This window comes from Sphaerodactylus townsendi, linkage group LG11 (assembly GCF_021028975.2).
Source record: "Sphaerodactylus townsendi isolate TG3544 linkage group LG11, MPM_Stown_v2.3, whole genome shotgun sequence".
In the NCBI taxonomy this organism is placed as follows: Eukaryota; Metazoa; Chordata; class Lepidosauria; order Squamata; family Sphaerodactylidae; genus Sphaerodactylus; species Sphaerodactylus townsendi.
In genome coordinates this window covers 44922731-44943831 of record NC_059435.1, presented here as the reverse complement: position 1 = coordinate 44943831, position 21101 = coordinate 44922731, and the positions used below count along the sequence as shown (strand labels likewise).

At 40.1% G+C, this 21101-nt stretch overlaps 2 protein-coding genes across 6 annotated transcripts in view; one reads left to right on the top strand and one right to left on the bottom strand.

Annotated features, from left to right (window-relative positions):
* The window catches only part of LRRC72 (leucine rich repeat containing 72), a 25899-nt gene extending 9726 nt beyond the window's left edge, over window positions 1-16173 (top strand). For 2 of the 3 annotated variants that reach the window (XM_048510938.1, XM_048510939.1), the window contains 8 exons: window positions 339-408; window positions 1880-1961; window positions 5793-5906; window positions 8934-9023; window positions 10553-10717; window positions 11664-11691; window positions 12905-13098; window positions 16012-16173. In XM_048510938.1, the coding sequence (XP_048366895.1) occupies window positions 339-408; window positions 1880-1961; window positions 5793-5906; window positions 8934-9023; window positions 10553-10717; window positions 11664-11691; window positions 12905-13070 (715 nt within the window). In that variant the 3' untranslated portion in view covers window positions 13071-13098; window positions 16012-16173. The remainder of the gene's footprint in view (window positions 1-338; window positions 409-1879; window positions 1962-5792; window positions 5907-8933; window positions 9024-10552; window positions 10718-11663; window positions 11692-12904; window positions 13099-16011) is intronic. The other variant, XM_048510940.1, reaches the window with a different exon arrangement.
* ANKMY2 (ankyrin repeat and MYND domain containing 2) overlaps window positions 13612-21101 on the bottom strand; it is a 20899-nt gene continuing 13409 nt past the window's right edge. For 2 of the 3 annotated variants that reach the window (XM_048510935.1, XM_048510937.1), the window contains 5 exons: window positions 19461-19675; window positions 17425-17560; window positions 16171-16299; window positions 15367-15508; window positions 13612-14303 (listed from right to left, as the gene is read on the bottom strand). In XM_048510935.1, coding sequence (XP_048366892.1) covers window positions 14092-14303; window positions 15367-15508; window positions 16171-16299; window positions 17425-17560; window positions 19461-19675 — 834 coding nt within the window. In that variant the 3' untranslated portion in view covers window positions 13612-14091. The remainder of the gene's footprint in view (window positions 14304-15366; window positions 15509-16170; window positions 16300-17424; window positions 17561-19460; window positions 19676-21101) is intronic. The other variant, XM_048510936.1, reaches the window with a different exon arrangement.

Genomic DNA, 21101 nt, shown 5'->3' with positions numbered 1-21101 from the left:
TTTGCCTGAAATTTATGAAATTTAGACCCAACTTTTTTTCTTAAGGCCCCAACGTTGGCAGGCTCTTGCCACCCTTAATTTTAAATTGAATTATCTGTTGAACAATCAGGATCCTATGTGATTGGAAATTTTGGGCAGTTTTCTGATCAATACTCTGGATTAATCTTTTGGATTCTCTTTTCTGTTCATAGTATTCTTATATCTTTTGGACATTCCTTCCAGTTCTCTCATTCTGTTTATTTGTATTTGTCAATTCTCGTTTCGATGCCTGATGAAGGTTTTTGAACTGAACTGATTTTTAAAAAATTAAACATTAAAGTTGTATTACTTATTTCCAGAGGTTTGAAAGAAGTCCCTGATTTATCACAGTTCCGGATACTAACGTATTTGTGGCTAAATAATAATAAGGTAATCAGGCTTGAAAATATAATTTCAATGTACTATATTTATATTTTGTAAAATCATTGACAGTTAAAGTAATGTTCTTTGTAACATCTGAAGCTTTGCTAAATTCCACACTTAAGAGTTACCGGTAATTGATTTTAAAAGGATAGAATAAAACACATCTTCAGTTCATCCAGTGGAATGTATGACATTGTATTGTTTTGAATGTATTGTTCTCTTTATGCTTTATATGTGTGACATTTAAATGTGTGACACTGAAAGAATTTTGACTGTATTGTTCTATTTGTACAAGTATCAACCTATTTTGGGAAAGACACGCTTGGGGTTGAGTACTTTCTTTTAGCCAGTGTTACAAACATCATTTGAGCCACAACCAGCAAGGCTGGTTTCTATGTTTCTATGTTTGAAGTATTTGGGCTTCTAGCTGTCACTTTGAATATGAAACTCATTTTGAAGCATGAAACCAGGTGGTTTTAGGCAGTTTTTCAAAAAGGTGGGTGCAGCCTGTAGAATCTCAAGGCAAAACATATCCATATTTAACAGAGTTCCACTATTTCATCAATATAGTTATAAATATATATGTGTGTTTTTAAGATTAGAAAAATGTATCCTCTACATAATTTGAGAGTGTATATATTTTGTTGCATTGAGAGAGTAGTAATTGTATGCTATGTAGCATTAACTGTGTTGATAATAAACATTCTTGACATACAACAACAGTTAGCCAGTAAGCAGTCTGCTGTTTTTCATACTTCAGTGCTGTGCAAAAGGCACCTTCCTGTTGGAATTCTAAATGCTCTTTGTGACCTTTCCCAAATCTTTGTGGGGAATTGGGAAGGGAGACAAACTCTGCCCTTCAATCTGAATTATCTCTCTTTTTCCTGCATGTCATACTCCCAATCTAAAACAGAGCTCCCATGTATCTGAGAATTAAGCTGTAAAATTTGCCCATAGCTCCAACCATGGCACATGTTTGATTTGACAAGACCCGGGAGGGATCCAGAAACACTGTCACTTATGGTCAGACCCTGTCAAACTTGAGTGGGAGATCATGAAAAGAACTGTGACTGGCCCAAGCTAACCCAGCAGGCTTCGTGTGGAGGACTGGGAAATTGAACTATGTTCTCCAGATTAAAGTCTGTCGCTCTTAACCACTTCACTACGCTAGCATTACCACTTCAGTTTATGAGAATTTTAAACCAGAATTACTGTGCTGTAGTTCTTGGTTTAAAGGTGGTTTCCAAAGACATGTTAGGCCTCATGGAAATGGATGAAATCATGAATATTTTATAGGTTGATGATTAATGTTAAAAACTGCTTGTTTTCATATTGTACATTTATTCACTGTGTCATATTTCTGTTATTTTGGAAACTTTGCGGGAACATTTGAATGACAGATCAGAGCCAATATATTTAGTTGCAGCTCTCACTGATACAAAGACATAATCCTATTATTCTGATTTTCACATTTCAGATTGAGAAATTAACTTTTTTGAAGCACAACTGTTACTTGAGAGAACTGTACCTCAATAACAATGAAATCAGAAATATAGCAGGTATTCTGTTTGCTGTGTTTCTTTTATACAACAAATGGTCTGTGATTTCTGTGAATACAGATATATTTGAATAATGACTAAAATTGTTGAGCGAACTAAATATATATGGCACTTTGTGTAAAAGTGTAGGCAGGAGATGATGTAATTGTTCTAAAGAATGAACAATATACTCTTAAGACTTTGCTATTTTTTGTTGCCATTGTTGAGCATGAATTACCCCATAAAATACCTGTTGTGAAATTCATTCTTTATGAGGAGGGCATCTTTGATGGATGGGCAATTCCTTTCATGGGTGCAGAAAGAAGGGAATAATTTCCTGATTCCTTCATTTTCTGTTGGGAGGCACCCTCTTCCTCGTTCCTTTTGCTTGTAGACTTGGACAGGAACTTAGCAGATCTTGAAGAGTTCTGCCTTTGAAACATGTCCAGGCTAGGATCCTTTCCAGTCTTTCTTTTGGGCTCTCTGTAGTCTCCCTTTCTCATTTTTTCTCTCCCTACTTTTCGGTCTTGCTTGTGGTTAATAAAAAAGAAGCTTTCTTTAAAAATTTGTACTAATTCTGCTGACTCAGCCTAGTTGATGTCATAAACCTACTCATCTGAAGGAAAAACCCCCAAGGGATTACAGTGTAAAAAACAAATCAGAATCACAATACACTGGGATAAAAAAAACACATTCACAATTATTTGCTCCACAGAAAATTAAATAAATAACCAACAGATGTAAAACATCTACAGAAATTACAAAATGTGACCAAAAGGTAAATAGTAAACAATTAAGGCAGTAAGAACATTCATGCATTAATAGATAAATAGTTGCAGAGATTGGGAACAAGAATCTGGATGTAATCCCGTTCTGACAGTTTTCGTCAGCAGAAGCTTAGTCCTTAATACAGTGAAGAAAAATCCTAAGGAGTAAAAAAGGAACTGTACCAGTCGAACCATTTATAAAGAGGTTGGATTTTCCTATTGTGATTTTGGTTTGTTCTACTGAAGAGGCCTTAGCTGGGTCTAGAGGCCACTGTGTCCATGCCCAGATCCAGGAGAGTCCTGAACCTGGAAGTGACTGATTGACAAGAACTGGCAAAGCTTCAGTGTGAAGCCAAAAACTCAACTCAATGTAGACTTCAAGGCAAAAAGTTTGGCACCAAATCATGAATGTTCCAAAGGAACATTCAGGGGTGGTTAGAAAGCAGCTTATCCTATTTAACAGTAAGCAAATTGTAACAATTCAACAGGGTAGGCTAAGTTTCTTCATAGCTGTGAACATCTCAAATCCCCCATTCTCCACTCAAGACAGAAGATTTAATGGTTTCTGCTGGCCCATAAAACTACTTCTGTCTTGTAGGAGAGAGCATCACCAACCTTGATTACAGCCTTTCCCCCCTTTGTTTCCAATTAACATTTTCTTGACTTCAGAACCATTTTAGAAGGACTACCCTGTTCAAGCTAAGCTTTCTTTCAAACCATCTCTAGATATCAGGAATCTGTGTAGTAGATACCATCAAACACTTTCCTTCCATCCAGGTGATAAATTTGGTACCCTTGCAACAAAGATTCTCCAGCATATACTCAATATACTTCATAGTCCCTGGTAAATAATGGCTGTGGACTAGTACTGTACCTCAGACACATTAACCAGTGTAGCTGGCAGGCCAGCTCTCCAATGCTTGCAGTATTCAGATTAAAAGAAGGCCAAAGAGCAATTGTGGGCCAAGGAGGAATCTGGCACGGCGATTCTTGCTGGTGATCACTGATGATTCATGCATAGGGATCACTTGGTCTGAGGCCCTTAGGTCATGCTTCCAGTTTGCAAGGTAATGGACATTCAGGCAGGCAGGAAGCCTTGAAATTTATTATGGTTGCCGATTAATTAATTAATTTTATTGAATTTGTGTACCGCCCTCTCCTGGAGGGCTCAGGATGGTGTCCAACAATCATATACAAACATTTAAAACAATCATATACGACATTTAAATTAAAAGAGTCAATCCCCACTAAAAGGAACCATAAATATATGATTTCCATACTTTCAGACAGCATTAAAATATTGAATAATGAGGAGATTTCATAGAATCAGTAGATATACAGCATACATGTAGGTGAGTGAGTGAACTAAACAAAGTACAAGATTCCAAGAGTTGCTGTATTACAATCTGCCCAGTGAAGCTCCTGTCTTTGATTGGACTTGTTCTATACATGTACATTATTGCTGTTATGTATATCTAATGGGAATTGTTCAGTAATATGTTTGTACATATTTTCTTGTTTCTTGTTCTGCACTTCATTTGATTTTCAATTGCACTGCCTATGCCCCAGTAGTTTTCTCAGCAGCATGAAGTACAGTGATTGGTTCTTTGTTCTGTTAAGAAAGCGATCATGACGAAAAGGCAAGTGCAGTAGTATTGAATAGACTGGTAATGTGGTTCCAGTTCTTAAAATCATCAAGATAGAAACCAGTTAGTGAATGGCTCTGATCCAGTTCTTTTGTTCGAATTATAGCAATTGGTTTTATGTGCGGATGATCAGGTTTGATTGGAGCCAGTAAGGCTACCCAGGTGAGGTCCCCCCCCCCCCCACAATCTTTAAGCTGATTCCATATTTTACTCTGGCTCTTTCCGCACGGGCCGTATAAAGCACCCTAGGGACGGCAAAAACGCCGTCCCTAGGGAGCTGTTCGCATGGGGGTTGCAGCTGCTTTGCAGCCGCGCCACCTTTGCTCCTCCCCAGCGGCGTGAAGCCGCCATTTTCCCACCTCGCTCCCCGAGTGAGGTTTTTGGAAAACGGCGGCTTCCAGCTGCTGCCGTGCAAACGGCAGTGGCTGGAAGGCGCCATCCCTCCCCCCTTTCCTGATCGACTTACCTTCCCTGCAACCGTCCGGCGCGTCGCCGAGGCCTGGGGACATGCCCCCCAGCCTCGGCGACGCGCCGGACAGTCGCAGGGAAGATACGTTGATCGGGCGATGGCGCTCTGTGGCGCCGTCTTCCCTGTCATTCCCCGGGGGGGGGGGAGTTGGGTCGGCGTCATGTACGCCGACCCAACCCCCAGCGTGGCCGTGCGGAAGTGGCCTCTGATTGTGTTACTGTTAAGGTTTCATGGAATGTGAACTAGCAGCTCTAAAATTTTCAATTTAGATGTAAATATTTACAGGCCATATTGCCTTCTTTGTATATATTATCCTAAGAACCCAATCCAGTGTGAGAGGACAAATCCCCCACTTGGATGCCTACTCCATTGACATAATGGACACCCCCACCAGCAGTAAAGGCACCCCTGCCTCTGGGGTAAGGTTGCTGCGGAGCTCCATGGCACCCACATCCAGATGGCTGTGGCACCCATCTGACACAGAATTGCACTCCGATGGGGGAGGGGGCATTCTGGGGGAAGGTATAGGAGTGGATCCAACTGCAGGTGGCTTCTACTGGGCTTTTGGAGCCTAGACACCACTCGACCAGCCCCAAACTTGCTCCATGTTTTTCAGGTGCAAGTTCGGCTCATTCCGCACACGCAGAATAATGCACTTTCAAACTGATTTCAGTGCTCTTTGAAGCTGTGCGGAATAGCAAAATCCACTTGCAAACAGTTGTGAAAGTGGTTTGAAAAGGCATTATTTTGTGTGTGCGGAAGGGGCCTTCCTTTCCCCCATGGGGTTCCCAGAGACTGAAGGATTTCGCAGTTCTCTCCCTGCCCATGCTGCCGGAAAACCTGATAGGAGGAGATGTGGTGGTTTTTCCCGATGCTCCCCAGCTCCCATTTGGATTGGGCTGTTAGAGTATCTGCGTATTTCACATTATACAATGCAGCATCAATATGTACATTATTGTTATCATTACAGGTTCTCTTAGACATGCACATTCATTGCAGATCCTGCTGCTTCATAATAACCAGTTGAAGAACCTGGAAACAACTGTGAAAGAGCTAAAAGGAATGATGAGTCTACAGACCTTAAGTAACTTTTTTTCTGTATAGAGCAACAGTGACAGGACCCCTACTAAAATATTTCATATCCGCTATTTTTGATTTGAAGAAATGGAGTCAAAATTCAACCTTTTTAAAGGGTCATAGTTAAACATACCACTATATGTTTTAACTAGTGTAGGTATTTTTTTAGTATACTGAACAGAGCAAGGGTTGAATGAAAATGCCTGAGACTCTTAAATTTCATATTAAGATAAACAAGACAGTGCTGGCGCCACTACGTTTTGCTGTACAAAATTGCCTTCAGGGAAGTAAGATTATAAGCTGTTAACCTATGGAAAGTGAAAGTGTAAGAAATCTTTCTGTCTCTCTTCTGAAAGAATGTGCTCATAGATCATACTAGGCTTTCAGAACTTTAAAAAACAGTAACTAATTTAATGTCGTAGTAAAGTAACTAATGGAAGTGTTTAATATCACTCAAACTTCATATAAATTCAACAGGCTGAATGATGGCTAACAGTATAAAGGTGACTTGAACTTGAAGCTGAGCCAAGTTGAAAACAAGTCAAGCATATAAGGATGGTGCATCAATCATATTATTCCCTTTCTTGTTTTTAGGATACATCTTTGAATTAATTAACACTGGTTAGTTCTGCCTTGACTATTAATAGACTCCAACAGTCAATATTGATTGTCCTAAAAACAGATTATACAGGAATGAACTCAAGTTACCCTTTTAAATCCACAAACTAGCATCATACCATGATCAATGGACATGGCCAAATAGTATGGAAAAGGAAATGCTGGTAAATAATGGCATTTAATTAGGCTTAACTGTACAGCAAGTAAACTTCACATTGTGTTCAATTTCATTGGGTTATAATAGTTCAGAGTCATTTCTTTGCCTCGAGACACCCAAAACAACATGCAACACTTAAATTCAGTATCGTTATTTACATAGAAAATATGTATTAAAATACAAAATCAAAACCAGCATGTGCCTGTCCGTGTGAACATGTTTGCATTACTTTCTTTAGCTCTGTTTTGCCTTTCAGTATTTGTAAATGGAAGAGCAATCTAGCTGCCCTGATAAAATAGTATTTCATCCGTTATGTGTTATATATGTGCTATATATTTTTCTATCTGTGTGAAATTAGAGGCTGTATGCACTGTTCAGCATTAACAATATTTGTAGAGACTATGAGACTAGCTGTTTCAGAGCTCTGGAAGCAGTGATCTTTCTGTTACTGCCATCTTGTGGTTCTTTGAAATGAAATTAATTTTCTTGTTTATAGTTATGCAGCAAAAGAATTCTCAAAAGGAATTGCTTTTTAAAAGGTGGAAATAAATGCAGATTCTCCATATCGATCTATTTTTCAGGATCATCACATTATAGGTTGATGATATGTACACTGGGCTGTTACCAGAACAGATCACTAAAATATTTCCAAGAATAATATTAGTTCAACCATTAGGTATTAAGTGCACTGTGACTTAGCACCAATTTAGCAACTTACAGTCTTATTAAACGTTTCCCAGTGATGTAAAGAGAAGGAAGTTACACAACTTGGTTTAAGTCTTATGGCAACAACTCAGCAGGTTGTAGGGGGAACTCTGTAAGTATCATGGCACTTCTGAGGTTTTTCCTAAAATTGGGATGGGTAAGTGACAAGCTTTTTACCAGCTTAGGCTATTTCACCAGGTACAGCCATACTGGGAAAATAAAAAATAAGATGCACCTGAATAACCAGGGGCAGCCATTGCTGCTGGGGTGAGCAGCGCAGCAAAATAAGGGGTTGCAAGGTAGGAATTGCATGCTGCAGAACCGCGTGCATTGATTGGCTCCCAGCCGCTTTGGCGGGAGGAGCCCGGGTATATATAGACGCCTCTCCAGGTCCGCGCCCTTCCCGGCGGCGAGACCCAGCAAGGCGTGGCCCACTCCACCCTCCCTGTAACTGGGTTGGCGAGGGGTTTTCTTTTGGGGAGCCTTACTGTCAGCGAGCCTGGCGGGTTTGCACAGCGATTAATGTCGCTACATCATGGGGAGAGAACGAGCCTTCCGGCTAGGGCTCCTGCAGGCTTGCGCCCTATGAGGGCCGGGTGGGGCGGAGCAGGCTGGCAGGCCGGGCAGGCTGGGTCGGCTGCCCGGACACCCCAGGGAAATTATGAAGGGTGATTGGAGTTGGGCCGGTAAGGCGGCCATGGGCTTAGCCGGTGCCCGACACCCCAGCAAAGGCAAGGCAGGAGGACGGGCTGTGTGTGCGGCCTTGGGGCTTAACCGGTGCCCTCGCTCTCCTCAGCATGGGCGTGGAAGAGGGTGGAAGCAAGGAGTGTTATCTCTGGGGCTTCCCTTCCCGCCAGTCCCATATGATGGGATGGGATGTGCGACCCGTTTGCCGCCCAGCTCTTTTGTATATAGTTATTGCTGTTATGTTTGACATTTCAATAAACGGGCTGCGGCCCATTCCTTTTCCAGCCTGTCGTCGTGGTGTATTTATTGTGCAAGTAAGTCTCACCATCTGCAGCAATTGGTTATTATTGCACATGTTTTGGTGACATGCTGGACTACTGTAACATTCTCCATGTGGATCTTGAAGATAGCCTGGAAACTTCACCTAGTAAATGCAGTGGTTAGGACTGAGTGGGGTTCTTGGCAGATCTGAAGTTCTTTGGTTTATTGAACAATTGCAAGCAGGTTTGGAAATAGGTCTGCTTTGAAGGCAAGTGGGAAAAAACTTGTAAGGAACACAACTGCACGTAAGGAAGAACTCACCTGTATCTACACTGTGTCGTTGACTTAAACGATTGCAACTGTACAACTGAGCTTAAGACATAAACTGTGGCATAAGGCTTAAACTATTGCATCTGTATAACTGTTTGACCCAGGTAGAAAGGTAGCATTCTGCATGGTAACTGTTGCCCACATAACAAGATATTTTGCACAACTGAAATCACTCAAATTTCCCAACAAATAAATGAATAATGTGTATTGAAATATGGATTGTTATTGTTCAGCTTATTCTTTGATCACTTGGTGTCTCTGTTTCCATTCCTGCAGATCTGTTTAATAACTGTCTGTCACAAGATTGCAGATACCGTCTTTATGTTATATACCACCTTCCTTCAGTTCTGTTGTTTGATAGAAAAGGTATCAGTAGCTTTTATTTTCATCACAAACTGGGAGATGTATTACATGTGTAATTATTTTGGTCCAGAAGTAGAATTGTTGTTGGACATCCTCAGGCAAGGAAGAAAACAATATGTCTTTTTGAAAAGATTTACCACATAAAAGTTAATGTCATTAATTTTGTAAATAAAGACTTTCTGTGACAAGAACAATGATTTGGACCTAACTTTAAGAAATTTCTTTGCAAATTGAACAGATATTATCTTCAAATTGTGCAAGTTAAGTTGTGCAGATCTCAAGGAACACATACAAGCTGAAATAAATTAACTAGTCTGGGTATCAAAGTTAATTTCAAAGTAAATTTCCTATAGTCCAAATGTTAGTTCTCTATAAAATTTATGTTTCAGACTAATCATTTGTTGGTAACTTATTTTAAAGGTGTTTCAAATATCACTTCTGCATCTTGACAGAGCCAGGGGAAAAATGGACATTTTTGTATAACACTAACAGTGCAATCCTATGGGGGAGGCAAAACTCCTCTAAGGAGGCAGCATGACATAAATGCCCCTTATGCCATTGCAGAGGTACTTGTGGTGTTGGGGAGCCATGTCTGGGTACCAGCAGAGCTGCTGTGCCTGGGAGCCTGCAGGGTCAGCTTCCTGAGCCCTTTCAGCACGGGAACACCCCCATTTATACCGGCAAAATCAGTGGGCCAGTCCAGGGAGCTGCATGGGCCACTTTCACGGGGAAGAGGCAATGTTGCTTTTGGCTTGCTGCTGTCTCTGGCCTCAGCATAACAACCCCCTCCTCAGGATTGCACTGCCCATTAAGCACTCCTTCTAGCACTGGGCTGAGCGCCAACTGCTGATTTTGTTAAAATAGACTCCTGGTTTGTGGGCCAAAGCATGAAATGCAGTTGGTTCCAGTTAATTTTTTGTCTTCCAGGGGTAAGGAATAGCGGGGTCAGAACCTAAAGTGCCTAAAATATCCCATCTGTGATTTCTTTTGTCACAAACACCAGTTCCTCCTACCACTTGTTGGCAAATTGAGTGGTCTGGTGTTACTGTGAGGCTGGATTTGGCTCTGGGGCTCCCAGTCGCTGCTTGGTTGCAGCTGCAAGTTTTATTATTTGTAACCTTGCCTGTAGCCCATAATCCAATATTTCTTTAAGATCACTTGATCTTTTCAAGGAGTTGCTCTTTGTTCAGCCTTGCCCACAAGAACCCTCCTTCAGTGCAGGCTGCTGTGCTGGAGGAGACCTGGTGCTGACACCTGGGCACCAAATTGTCACGTGGCTCCTCAGCACCAGTGTAAGTGCCCTCTGCGCTGGCATAAATGCCTCTTACACTGGTGAAAGTGGCATTTATGCCGGCATTGGGGTCACACTGACCCCTTAGTGGTCGTCCCCCACAGGAATCCACTGTAAATGGATCTGCGCCTTATCTATTTTCAGTTTGTTGGCTGAGAAATATGTTTTGGGTAGTGGTGTTCTCCATTATATTAGCAGATGGTTAAACTTATAGAGAACATTATCTGTTCATATTTTACAGAAATAACTGCTGAAGAAAGATCATTGGCTCTGAATATTTACAACCACAAACAGACCTTTGTCCTCCAATCTATAGGATTTGGGAAGAGAATAGATGTCCCACTATTGCCTAAGGCACCATTTAATAAAAGCTGGCCGTTAACTAAAGTGTTGCGCTTGCCTCCAGGTATTTACTATGTGGCTTCAGTTTATAAATTTCTGTAACTGCCTTACTGTGAGCAGATCTGTTGAGAGTTTGCTATGGTATTTAAATTTACTGACATGAACAAACTTATGCTTGCTAAATAAGTTGCCATGGGTTTTAGGTCCAGGTCCTGACCCAGATGGTCCTATCCTGACCCAGATGGCCCAGGCTGGGCCAATTTTGGAAGCTAAGCAGGTTTGTCCTTGGTTAGTATTTTGGATGGGAGACCACTAAAGATGTTGAGGGTCACTACGCAGAGCAGGCAATGACAACCCACCTCTTGCTTTGAAAACCCCATGGATTCACAAACAGTCAGCTGTGATTGACAGCACTCTTGACCACCATCGGTTCTAAAGTAGTTTTATGCCAATTTCAGCTTACATGCAGGGAGCATCATTACTCCTTTTTGGGGACTTTTGTGGGTTGTGCCAACCTTCCAGGCTTGGCAGAAAGTGTATACAGGACACTTCTTGGGCAACTGAAGGTCAACTCACACATCACAAAAATCCTTGTGGCAACCTTAGGGGCTTTTTCTGATTCCAGGGAAAGGGATTATTCTGAGGTTTTTTTGCCCATCCCCAGTTATTCCCTAAAATGACTGTCATCAGACCCATCCAACGTTCATTTTAATATTTTATAAATTACCCCTACTCAATGCTCCTCTATCATGACATGAGTAATTGGTATTCTTGCTTACAAAATAAGAAAAAAAGCATTTGCTTTACCAGATGAAAACCCATATGGGTTACAATAAGTACTGATCAGAAAAAAATTAGAAATCAATTTCACATTGAGGAAGGGTTTAGATCACATAATGTCTTTCATTCATAATGATAGCATGTAGAATTGGTTCTTATGGTTCAATATTATGCATTTGTTGACTAAAATGATATACAGATTTTAATAACTTGTTCCACACTTGTTTTAGGTTGTGAGTTTGGAAATCACTTGGTTAAGTAAGTAGCTGGATTATCTCTTTAATTTCTATGTGTTAAAGCTAATACAAGATTTTCAAGAAGATATTTCAAAAATATATTTAAAGATCAGACGCATATCAACATTTCACACCCAAGGACCACCTACTGCCATATAAACCTATCTGATCACTGTGATCTTCAGATCACTTCTTTGGTGCCCCTGCTGTTTGAGGCTAGATGGGTGGCACCCCAAGAAAATACTTTTTCAGTTATGGCAGCAAAACTATGGAATTCTCTCCCTTCTACCCTCAAGAGAACTTATCTGTGCCCTTCTTCGGTATATGTGTTTTAATTATTTTCATGTTATCTATTTAAAAAACTTGTTAAAAAAACTTGTTAAAAACTTATGCTGCTTCCACTGCCAAATTCCATACTTAGAATATCTTCTAGGAACGGGAATTGCCAGAAGTCTTGACTCTCAGATGTTCAGGAACTACAATTCCCATCAGCCTCTGTCAGCATGGCCAATTGGCCATGCTGGTAGGGGCTGATGGGAATTGTAGTTCCTGAACATCTGGAGAGCCGCAGGTTCCCTACCCCTGTTCTAGAAGGTTCCTTGCCCCCATTTCCCAACTGTTTTTCTCTGGAGGCTTAAGCAGGAAGAGAGATGCAGATAAGGCTTCCGTGTCTATTGTCCTGTCTATTCAACTCAGTGCTTTCAAATGAAAAACGCATATCTCATAGTTATCCAACATGTACCAACATATGCTCTGCCAAAGATTCTCACTGGTCCAAGACAGTGTTTGGCTATAGGTATAGCAGCATTTATAGGTATAGCACGCTCTAGCATACACAGTTGACTGCATAAGAACGTTCTTTCTCAGCAAATGTACATTATGTTGGTTTGCTTTGGCACTGTATTAACTATTAAATAGATTGTAGTGGTTTTCCTAAAGCAATTTTAATACTTAATTTTTAAAGAGGTCACTCAATCAGATTTAAATGCTTTAAAAGCACAATGATTTGGATGCAAGAAGCTGACTCATTGCAAGAGTAGCATTTGTGCTTTTCTGTAGCGTTTAGCTTCTTTTATCTGTATTCTGAAGAGACTGCTTTATTTCATTGTGATTTTACATGACTACTATAAAGTATTATCAAAATATTCGCAAGTCAATGTCAGCAGTCACTTACCTTAAACTTTAGTTACTTCACTGTGTTAAAAAGTTATCTTGTAATTTGCTCTTTATTTAAGAATTCCATTTGAAAATCCAGAAGATGCTGTCTTTGTGAGGGCAATGAAACGTTCTATAATGGAGTTCCGTACTGTCAATTGGGATAAAGTGCCCACCTCTGAAGAAAAATACCTTGGCACCAAGCCAGAAAAACACCCGGAGAGACTGACAGTAAAATTCAGATAACTGCAAAGTTTCCTTAGGAAGCAGTGTTGTAAGAACCTCTCTTTTGTCATTATTTATTTTCAGAATTTGTTATAACCTTCAAATGGATTATAAAGCAGAAGAATGTTCAGTTTTATAATTTAATAGTATTTGAAAGCATCACCTGTTGATCAAATGCAGTAGCTGAGCCTTCAGCAGGTAGTTAAGAATTAGGCTGAAGCAAAACAGATACTCTTGTTTATGTGAACAGAGACAGAGAGCTTCAGTAAGTGGCTAAAAAAAATTACAGATAAGAACATTATGCCTAGAGTTTTGTGGCAGATACTTTCTTGAATACAAATTTACATTTGTCATTCCGCCATCAACTTTTCCAGAATGCAATCAAATTGAAGCTAAAGCATTGGGTGGTATGAAAAGATTTGATAGGAAACACGATCCCACTTCAATATTTTTTTAAATGAAATGTTCTGTAACTCATTTTAATATAGCTTTGTTTTAACAAAGTAATAGTTCAGTTAGGTCAACATGGATTTGTTTAATGAAAACAGAGACATAAGAAAAATAGCAAAATTCATTTTTAATATATAGTTGAAGTTCCAGAAGAATGCAGTATTTGCTTTTCAGATGACAAAGCCACATTGTTTAACAGGGGTTTGATTGTTAATTTACTTCATTTATATTATTTTAGTACAAAGAGACTCAATATAAATTTTAATAACATGAGTTATTTCAATGCAACACACAAGTTTTCATTTTGCAAGCGAATGCCTCTGTGGCCGAAACACATTTAAAGTCTACTCTGCTCAGTGTAGCTACAAAGACAGATGGACAGGCTATTCTGATTTTGACCAGATGGTTAAGCTCTTGTCCTCAGAATGTAGGATAGTGTGACACAATTATACAGGACAAGCAAGTCGCCATATGTTGAATCACAACATATGTGATTGAGTGAGCACAACTGCACCCTGTAGACTTGTGCTTCACAACACTGTAGTAAACAGCACATCTTTTCAAAAAGTTTCTCTCTCCAGCTGGACCTCACTTACTCCTCTGATTCATAAGCTTTTGCAACAGCAGTATTTGTTAAATTAGACTCTTCAGAGAGATTGTCAGGTGAAAATGGTGATATAGGTATCTGCTTGTTGGGAATGATTTCTTCAGTTTTATCCCCATCACATTTTGGTTCTCTCTCTTTAGTGTTTCCAGAGACCAACTGTTCTTGATTTGAAATAGATTCTGCTGCTTGTACAGCTTCTGGGGAAAAATAGGAACAATAAATTACAATCATAACAAACCTATATAATAGCCAAATGTGGGCTGATCTGCAGTCATCTAAATATGTGGAGTGGCCCCACACTGACAGGAGAGTATTTTGCAAACCTGGAAGGTCCAGGTTGTCTCTGCTTGTGCTGATTAGTTACCTGAGCAGCCAGTGCAGCTGCTCCCAAGGGCCCTGCCACTAATGTAACAAGTTTCTAAGTAAGGGCAATGGCCCAAGAGAAAGTCAAGGTATGGAAAGGAGGAAAAGAAATTGAAATTGGGGGTGGGTGGGGGTGGAATTGTCAGAGAAGGTATGGGGGGAGAAAGAGGGAGTAGGGAAAAGGGGTTGGGGGAGAAAGGGGTGGATGATAGTTTGGGGAGGAGGGAAAGGGAAGAAAGCAAATGCAGGGGGTTGGGATGCACCCTCCCTGCAAATTTCCAGCAGGTCCCCAGTTATGCAGATGTAAAAGCAAACGAACAAACAGGCATATAACACCACTGTTTCAAAAATGCTCTTTTAAAGCATGTATAATGAAGTCATAATAGGTCCAAGAGAGTCAGGTTAGTCAAGGCGAAATCTCACGGGCAGTTTTTTTAAAGAGTGGTGGTAAATTTTGCTTGGGAGCACAATTACAACTTGCTTCTGCCCCTGCTCATTAAGGATATGGATTCAATTGGAATAAAAGAGAGGGGGACAGTGATGTATTTTTTAATCAGCTCAGTAGGAGCAAATACTGAATCTTGATTTCTTTATCTACTACCTGACTGGGGTTATAGACCCATAGCCCCACTGATGAATGGGGCTTTATAGGCAGTTACTGACACCTCCATTAGCAGCTACTTGCCCTCACCAAGTTATAAGTACAAATGCATAGACATACTGCTATAAACGTACAGAAGCACAGCATTTCTTAAGTGGGAAAAGTATCAGAAAACTTGTCCATTAGATCAATATGCTGGCACAGGTCAGGCATGGCCATATCAACATCAATGTTTTAAAGACTGTCCCACAGTGAAAGACTTTATCATAAATGGTGTTGTAACAATGTGCATCAACCTCTTTTTTGCTTTCTTTCTTGCCGTTTTTTCTCATTGGCAGCTTTTATTTCCTGCTTTTCTTGGGCCTCTTTTAGCATCTTGCATACTTTTTTGTGTGCAAACCAGTGCATTTTCTGGCAGTTCTGATCACAGTAGATCACCTTGGAATGAAAAAAAAATGAAACCAAACAAATGTTTTTGGAATTTATTTTTAAGTGATTTTATATTAAAAAGAATGGTCAGTTAACAGATATAAATAGCAAAAAATCACATCTATATTAAAAATGAATCTTGATATTTGTTACATTCTAAGTTTTAGAAAACCTTTCTTTTCCAATCAGCCATTAAACTAAAATTGTTCTTTTAAGTTTAACTTTCTTTTAAAAATACCTATTCATCATTAAACATACTGACTGCAGCAATAAATAGAATACCCTAAATTATACTAATTCAACATTAAAATCTATTACCATCACTATTGGTATAAAACACTATACCCCCCATATATTTTAGTTACTTTTCTAGTTTACAGAAACGTTAAGACATATCTGCACAATACATGAAATATAACTTCCGCTTCTCATGAAACTCCTGTTTCAGCCAATTGTTTACAAGGCTGGTAAGCTTTGCCATTGTAACGTATTCTCTTATCTTCCCTTCCCAGGCTTTTTGATACAGACAACTTTCTGCTTTAAAAGTCAAGACAACTGACACTACTGCCTTTATTAGAACTGTTCAGGGTGTGATGCGTACACCTTGATGAGCAAGATCAAACTTTAAACTGGTAATAATTGATTTTCAAACAGGAAATGCAAATTCTCACCATTTTGCATGTCGAACATCTTTTGGCTGCTCCCTTTTCCCCGCATGTTGTGCAAAACTCAGCCTCCACAAAGCCTACTTGGCCAGTAATGGCTTGTGTGAGTACAGAGAATGCTGTAGGATCAGAGCCCTGAGGATTGTGGGGAAAAATAACCGTGACTTAATGTGGAAACAAACTGCACTAATGAAAACAATTAGAAGAATGTATCCATAATTTTTGAAAATATATGCAGCAAAAATCCTTTACGTATATAATTTATAGCTCTTGGGGTAGCTCTCAACTGAGCATTCAGTTTCTTTGCCTGATGGGTTATGAGAAGAAGCAAACTGATTACTGAGATTAGCTTGGCTGGATATGGTAACAGAAGATGAACTGGTGATGGCATGCTAGCTATAAAATAATGCACTATATTTTGCTTATGTCCTTAAAATTTACAGTGAGAGTTTAAGGAATTTCTGTCTTGAGTAGGAAGAACATGGTGAGATGTTTACTATCTTTAGAAGAAATAAAAAGACATCCGTATTATATGAATTCTGTGCAAAAATTGCACTACCAGTATTTACTGAAAAACATAAAATAGCATAGCTTTTTTTGAACTTCCTATCTGGTTTTCATCATCAGTACACAGTTAAGACAATCATAACATAAGCAACTTTACTAGCAATAGTGATTCTTTTTTCTATCTTACTTCTAACCCCCCCCCCCTTTTCCTGTTAAGGAGATTCCCATCTTGTAACTGTGATCTTTGCATCTATTGCAATTTTAAAAATGTGCACCATTCAAAACCTGCAATAAAAAAATCCAGTATGCTCTGTTAGTTACAGTTTGTAAATTCTACTTTTTCAAAATTATAGTAACATTTGTTTTTTCTAAGTATGATTTTCTATTTTTGATGGTGAAATATGGAGAGAAGGGGGCAGCATAATCTCAAGTGCGGATACTGGTTGCGGTCTAATGGTGCACTACCAGCAGCACTAGGTTGGTTGCATTAAATGTGTTCTGAAGAAAAAGCAAAGGCTTGCATTACTGTTGGACTATAAGAATCTCCACAGTCCTCACTGGTTAGGACTTCAGAAAGCAAAACTACATCCAGATTTTACCTGTTAATTATTGGCAAGATTGCTCTGTCAATCGACTATTTAGATCTCTCTACTTTGAAATGGTGGTGAAGACAGTCACCTGCATGTTGTGCATTTCAAATACTTTGCCAAATAGGTACAAAAAGAAATGGGCTGTTCAGTCCCAGAGACTCACAATTTCAACTGGAGCAATGCTTCTCACAAGCTGCTGGAGCAATGTAGCTTCACAGTAAGGAAATTTTCGAATACACTCTCTGATGAGTTTCTCTTGATATACTGGAAAGCCATCTTTATCTCTGCCTTTTAGTAGGCTGAAAATATCAGAGCATGAAATGACAAAGAAAAGTCATGGCTTTACTACTAAATACTTTTATTCCATTGTTCTATAGCCAACACTGTCCCCCTGTCCTGCGTAACAGTAAAGTGTGCGCCAAGATTTAGCAGCCTGGCTGAGTGTCTACAGCAGAGATCTCCAAAATGGTCGATATTGACCCCTGGAAGTGGAAGAGGGTAGGGTAGGACTGGGTGCTTGCTCCATCTTGCTCCATTACCCTAACATTTAATTTGAAAGTTCTTCAATGTTTCAGCAAGCTGTCTGCTATTTTCTTGGAGCACTTTGATATCTTTATACAACAAATGGGAGGAGGTTTCTATGATGAATTCAATGAATTTGTAGGTATAATAAACTAACAAAAAACTGTTAATGGAAGCTTGGCATCTAGTGCTCCTGCTGCAGAAGCATCTTGATTTATTTATTCATGTGCTCTTTCCCTTGCCTCCAGATTTTTGGCAAACCATATCTGAATGGATAAGCTGCAGCTTGAAAGTATTTTCCAGTTCTAGTTTGAGGACTAAGCAGAAGGCATGTTTTTCCAGCACAGATGCTAGTAAATAGGCTTGCTGCAGAACAGGAAAGGATGAGAGACATTCAAGACATGCTTGTGCAGTGCCAAGCCATATCAGATAAGCAGAATTGCTAAGGGAAACCAGCAGAGGGGGCCATAATAAGTTGATTTAATAGTTGCCTGATCCTGCTTAAAAATAAATTGGGAAGAGAAAAAAGTGAGGGCTAAAATTGTTGCTAAAATAAACTGAAAGAAGAAATGAGCCTCTCCTATAGACGTTCTTTTGGCTGTCTTTGTGATTATTCAAGCAAATTTGTGAGTACACAAAGATTATGCCAGGGATCCTCAACCTTTCTGTGTCTGTGGTCCAAAGGTGTAGTGGGAGAAAATGGCACCTGGATCCTGCCCCCCTGCGGCACCCCCCCCCCCCCACTTACTTTAGTTCAGCTGGTTGTAAAGAGCAGCTGGCTGAAAAAGCAGCTAAGGTCAATAGGGGGTGGGAGTGCAAGTGGCGAGGGAGGGGCGCCCCTCTGTGCTCCTCATTCCTCCAACTTACCTTATTTTAGCCGGCTGAAAAGAGCTTCTGCTGGGCCTGGCGAGGCAGGGAGGGGTGTGGGGGCAATTTTCCACCCCCCATGTGACCCCAATGGCTCTTGCCCGGGACACAGCACCCCCACCCCATGGCAGCTAGGCAACTGCTGTGGCCACTTTTGGAATTCCTACATCTGATAGGAACAACCACAAAATGGCTGCAATGGGAGCCAACGCTAACCGCTATCTCTAATAGTAGCTTTTCAGCAGAATCTATGTTTAACAAGGTTTACGTGTGTGCCGTTAAATCACAGCTAACTAATGGTGGCCCCATAGGAATTTCAAGGCAAAAAACTTTCAGAGCTGGTTTGCCATTGCCTGCCTCTGTGTGGGCTGAGAGAATTCTGGGAGAATTGTGACTGGCCCAAGACCTGGCTCGATGTGGAGGAGTGGGGGATTTAACCTGGTTCTCCAGATTAGAATTTGCTGCTCTTAACCACTACACATCAGTTCTTTTAACAAGAAGCCTTGTAAAACTAAAACATATATTTTTTAAAAAAAACAATTGTTGCATATATACAAAATAAGTATACATATTGAACAAGTCAAGAAATCCTTACAGGAGTAATTGCCTTCAATTTGCAGGCATCTATTACACTCATGCAAAAGAAAAAAAGGGGGGGGGATGTTTCTTTTCCTGTCTCCAGAGAAAACTGCCATTTTTGTCTCCCTAACCCTACCTTTTATTAATAATTCCTTTGTACGGTTAAAACATAATGCACTGTCTTTTCACACATGCAATGCCACATTACACACAGTAGAAATAATGTCATACCTTTTAATTAATCCATCCAAAGTATGCTCAGGTTCCTTAAGAAAAAGGATACATCTCTGGAAAATACAGCTGATATAATGCATTTTCATTGACAGTACTTCGTTCATATCTCTTTGCTTCATGCACTTCTCACAAATTAGATCCAACACATAGTAGCATTTTTGCATCGCTTCAACTTCAGCCAGGAGAGGATTCTCTTTCACTAACAACACTATCTGCAGGAAAGATTAACAAGAGGCTTACCTAATAAGTAGGGCTGTTTCTGAAAAGATTATTCCAAACAGAAGCTACATATAAAGACTTGCTCCTCTTCCTTGAACTGTGCTAGTTTATCTAAAGCAGCTTGTCATATTATCTAAAGCAGCTACATTCATACTGTGAACACAGTCGCCTTCATTTTTCAATACACATACAACAAATGTAAGAAGTAAGGATCATACAACATTAATTCCACTCTGATCAAAGCAACCATCCAGCATCTCTGATAGCCAGCACTGCACAGTATTTAGAATGCTGGACTAGAAGGGCTGGGGTTCAGTTCTCAATTAAGACATGAAGTTCACCAGATTGTCTTGGACAATCATTTACATTCAGCCTAACCTACTACATAGGGTTATTGTGGGGGAGGGAAGTGTTATTTATGTGCTCCTGAGCTCCTTGGAAGGATGGGGTGAAAGTGTAAAGGTCATATAATCAGTGGTGGGATCCAAAAATTTTAGTAACGGGTTCCCATGGTGGTGGGATTCAAACTGTGGCGTAGCGCCAATGGGGCTGGGCGGGGCACGATGGGGGCGTGGCCGGGCATTCCGGGGGCGGGGCATTCCTGGGCGAGGCTGTGGCAAGGACGCAGCCGCTGCGCCAGTCCTTGGGCGGGAAACGAATGCACGTAGGCGCAGGCTGCCACGCACGCCGGTGCACCTCCTGCTAGACTGCTTCAAGTTCTGCGTGCTACTGCTGAGAGGAGGGGCGTAACTAAGGCAAAAATCACATGACAAAATCACCCATTAGTAACCCCCTCTCGGCATACACACATAATTAGTAACCTACTCTCGGGAACCTGTGAGAACCTGCTGGATCCCACCTCTGCATATAATACACATCAGCAATTATAAAACTTCATAGTGATTGCCCCATAGCAAACACATGCCAATACTATCATCTTGATTCAAGCAATCATAACATTTTACACAACAGAAATAAAATAGAGACCTATCTATATAGCCAGGAGCTTCTTCAATGCATTCTTAGGCTTAATTTATATACAGGGAAGGAGCCCCAAGTTTATTTAAAAAAATGCCAGATAATTAATTTCTCTCCAATTTGGAGTTTTTTCCATTTGAAGCCTATTTAATACAAATATTTTGCCAAGTGCTGAAGCCACTGCATGCCTGACTTCTGCTTGTCTCAAGAATAAACTCAGAATCATGTTTTAGCCAAAGACCAAATTTAATAATTCAATTCCATGGGTAGATATTTCCCTTACAAGATTTTATTTATTAAATATATTTTTATTCCTGCCTTTCCCCTGACCAATTCAGGACCCAAAATTGGTAATCATAACATAAAACTATACACAGTTAAACAATTAAACCTTCCAACAATAAATATAAAATACATTAAAAGAGGTAATCTTAAGACACC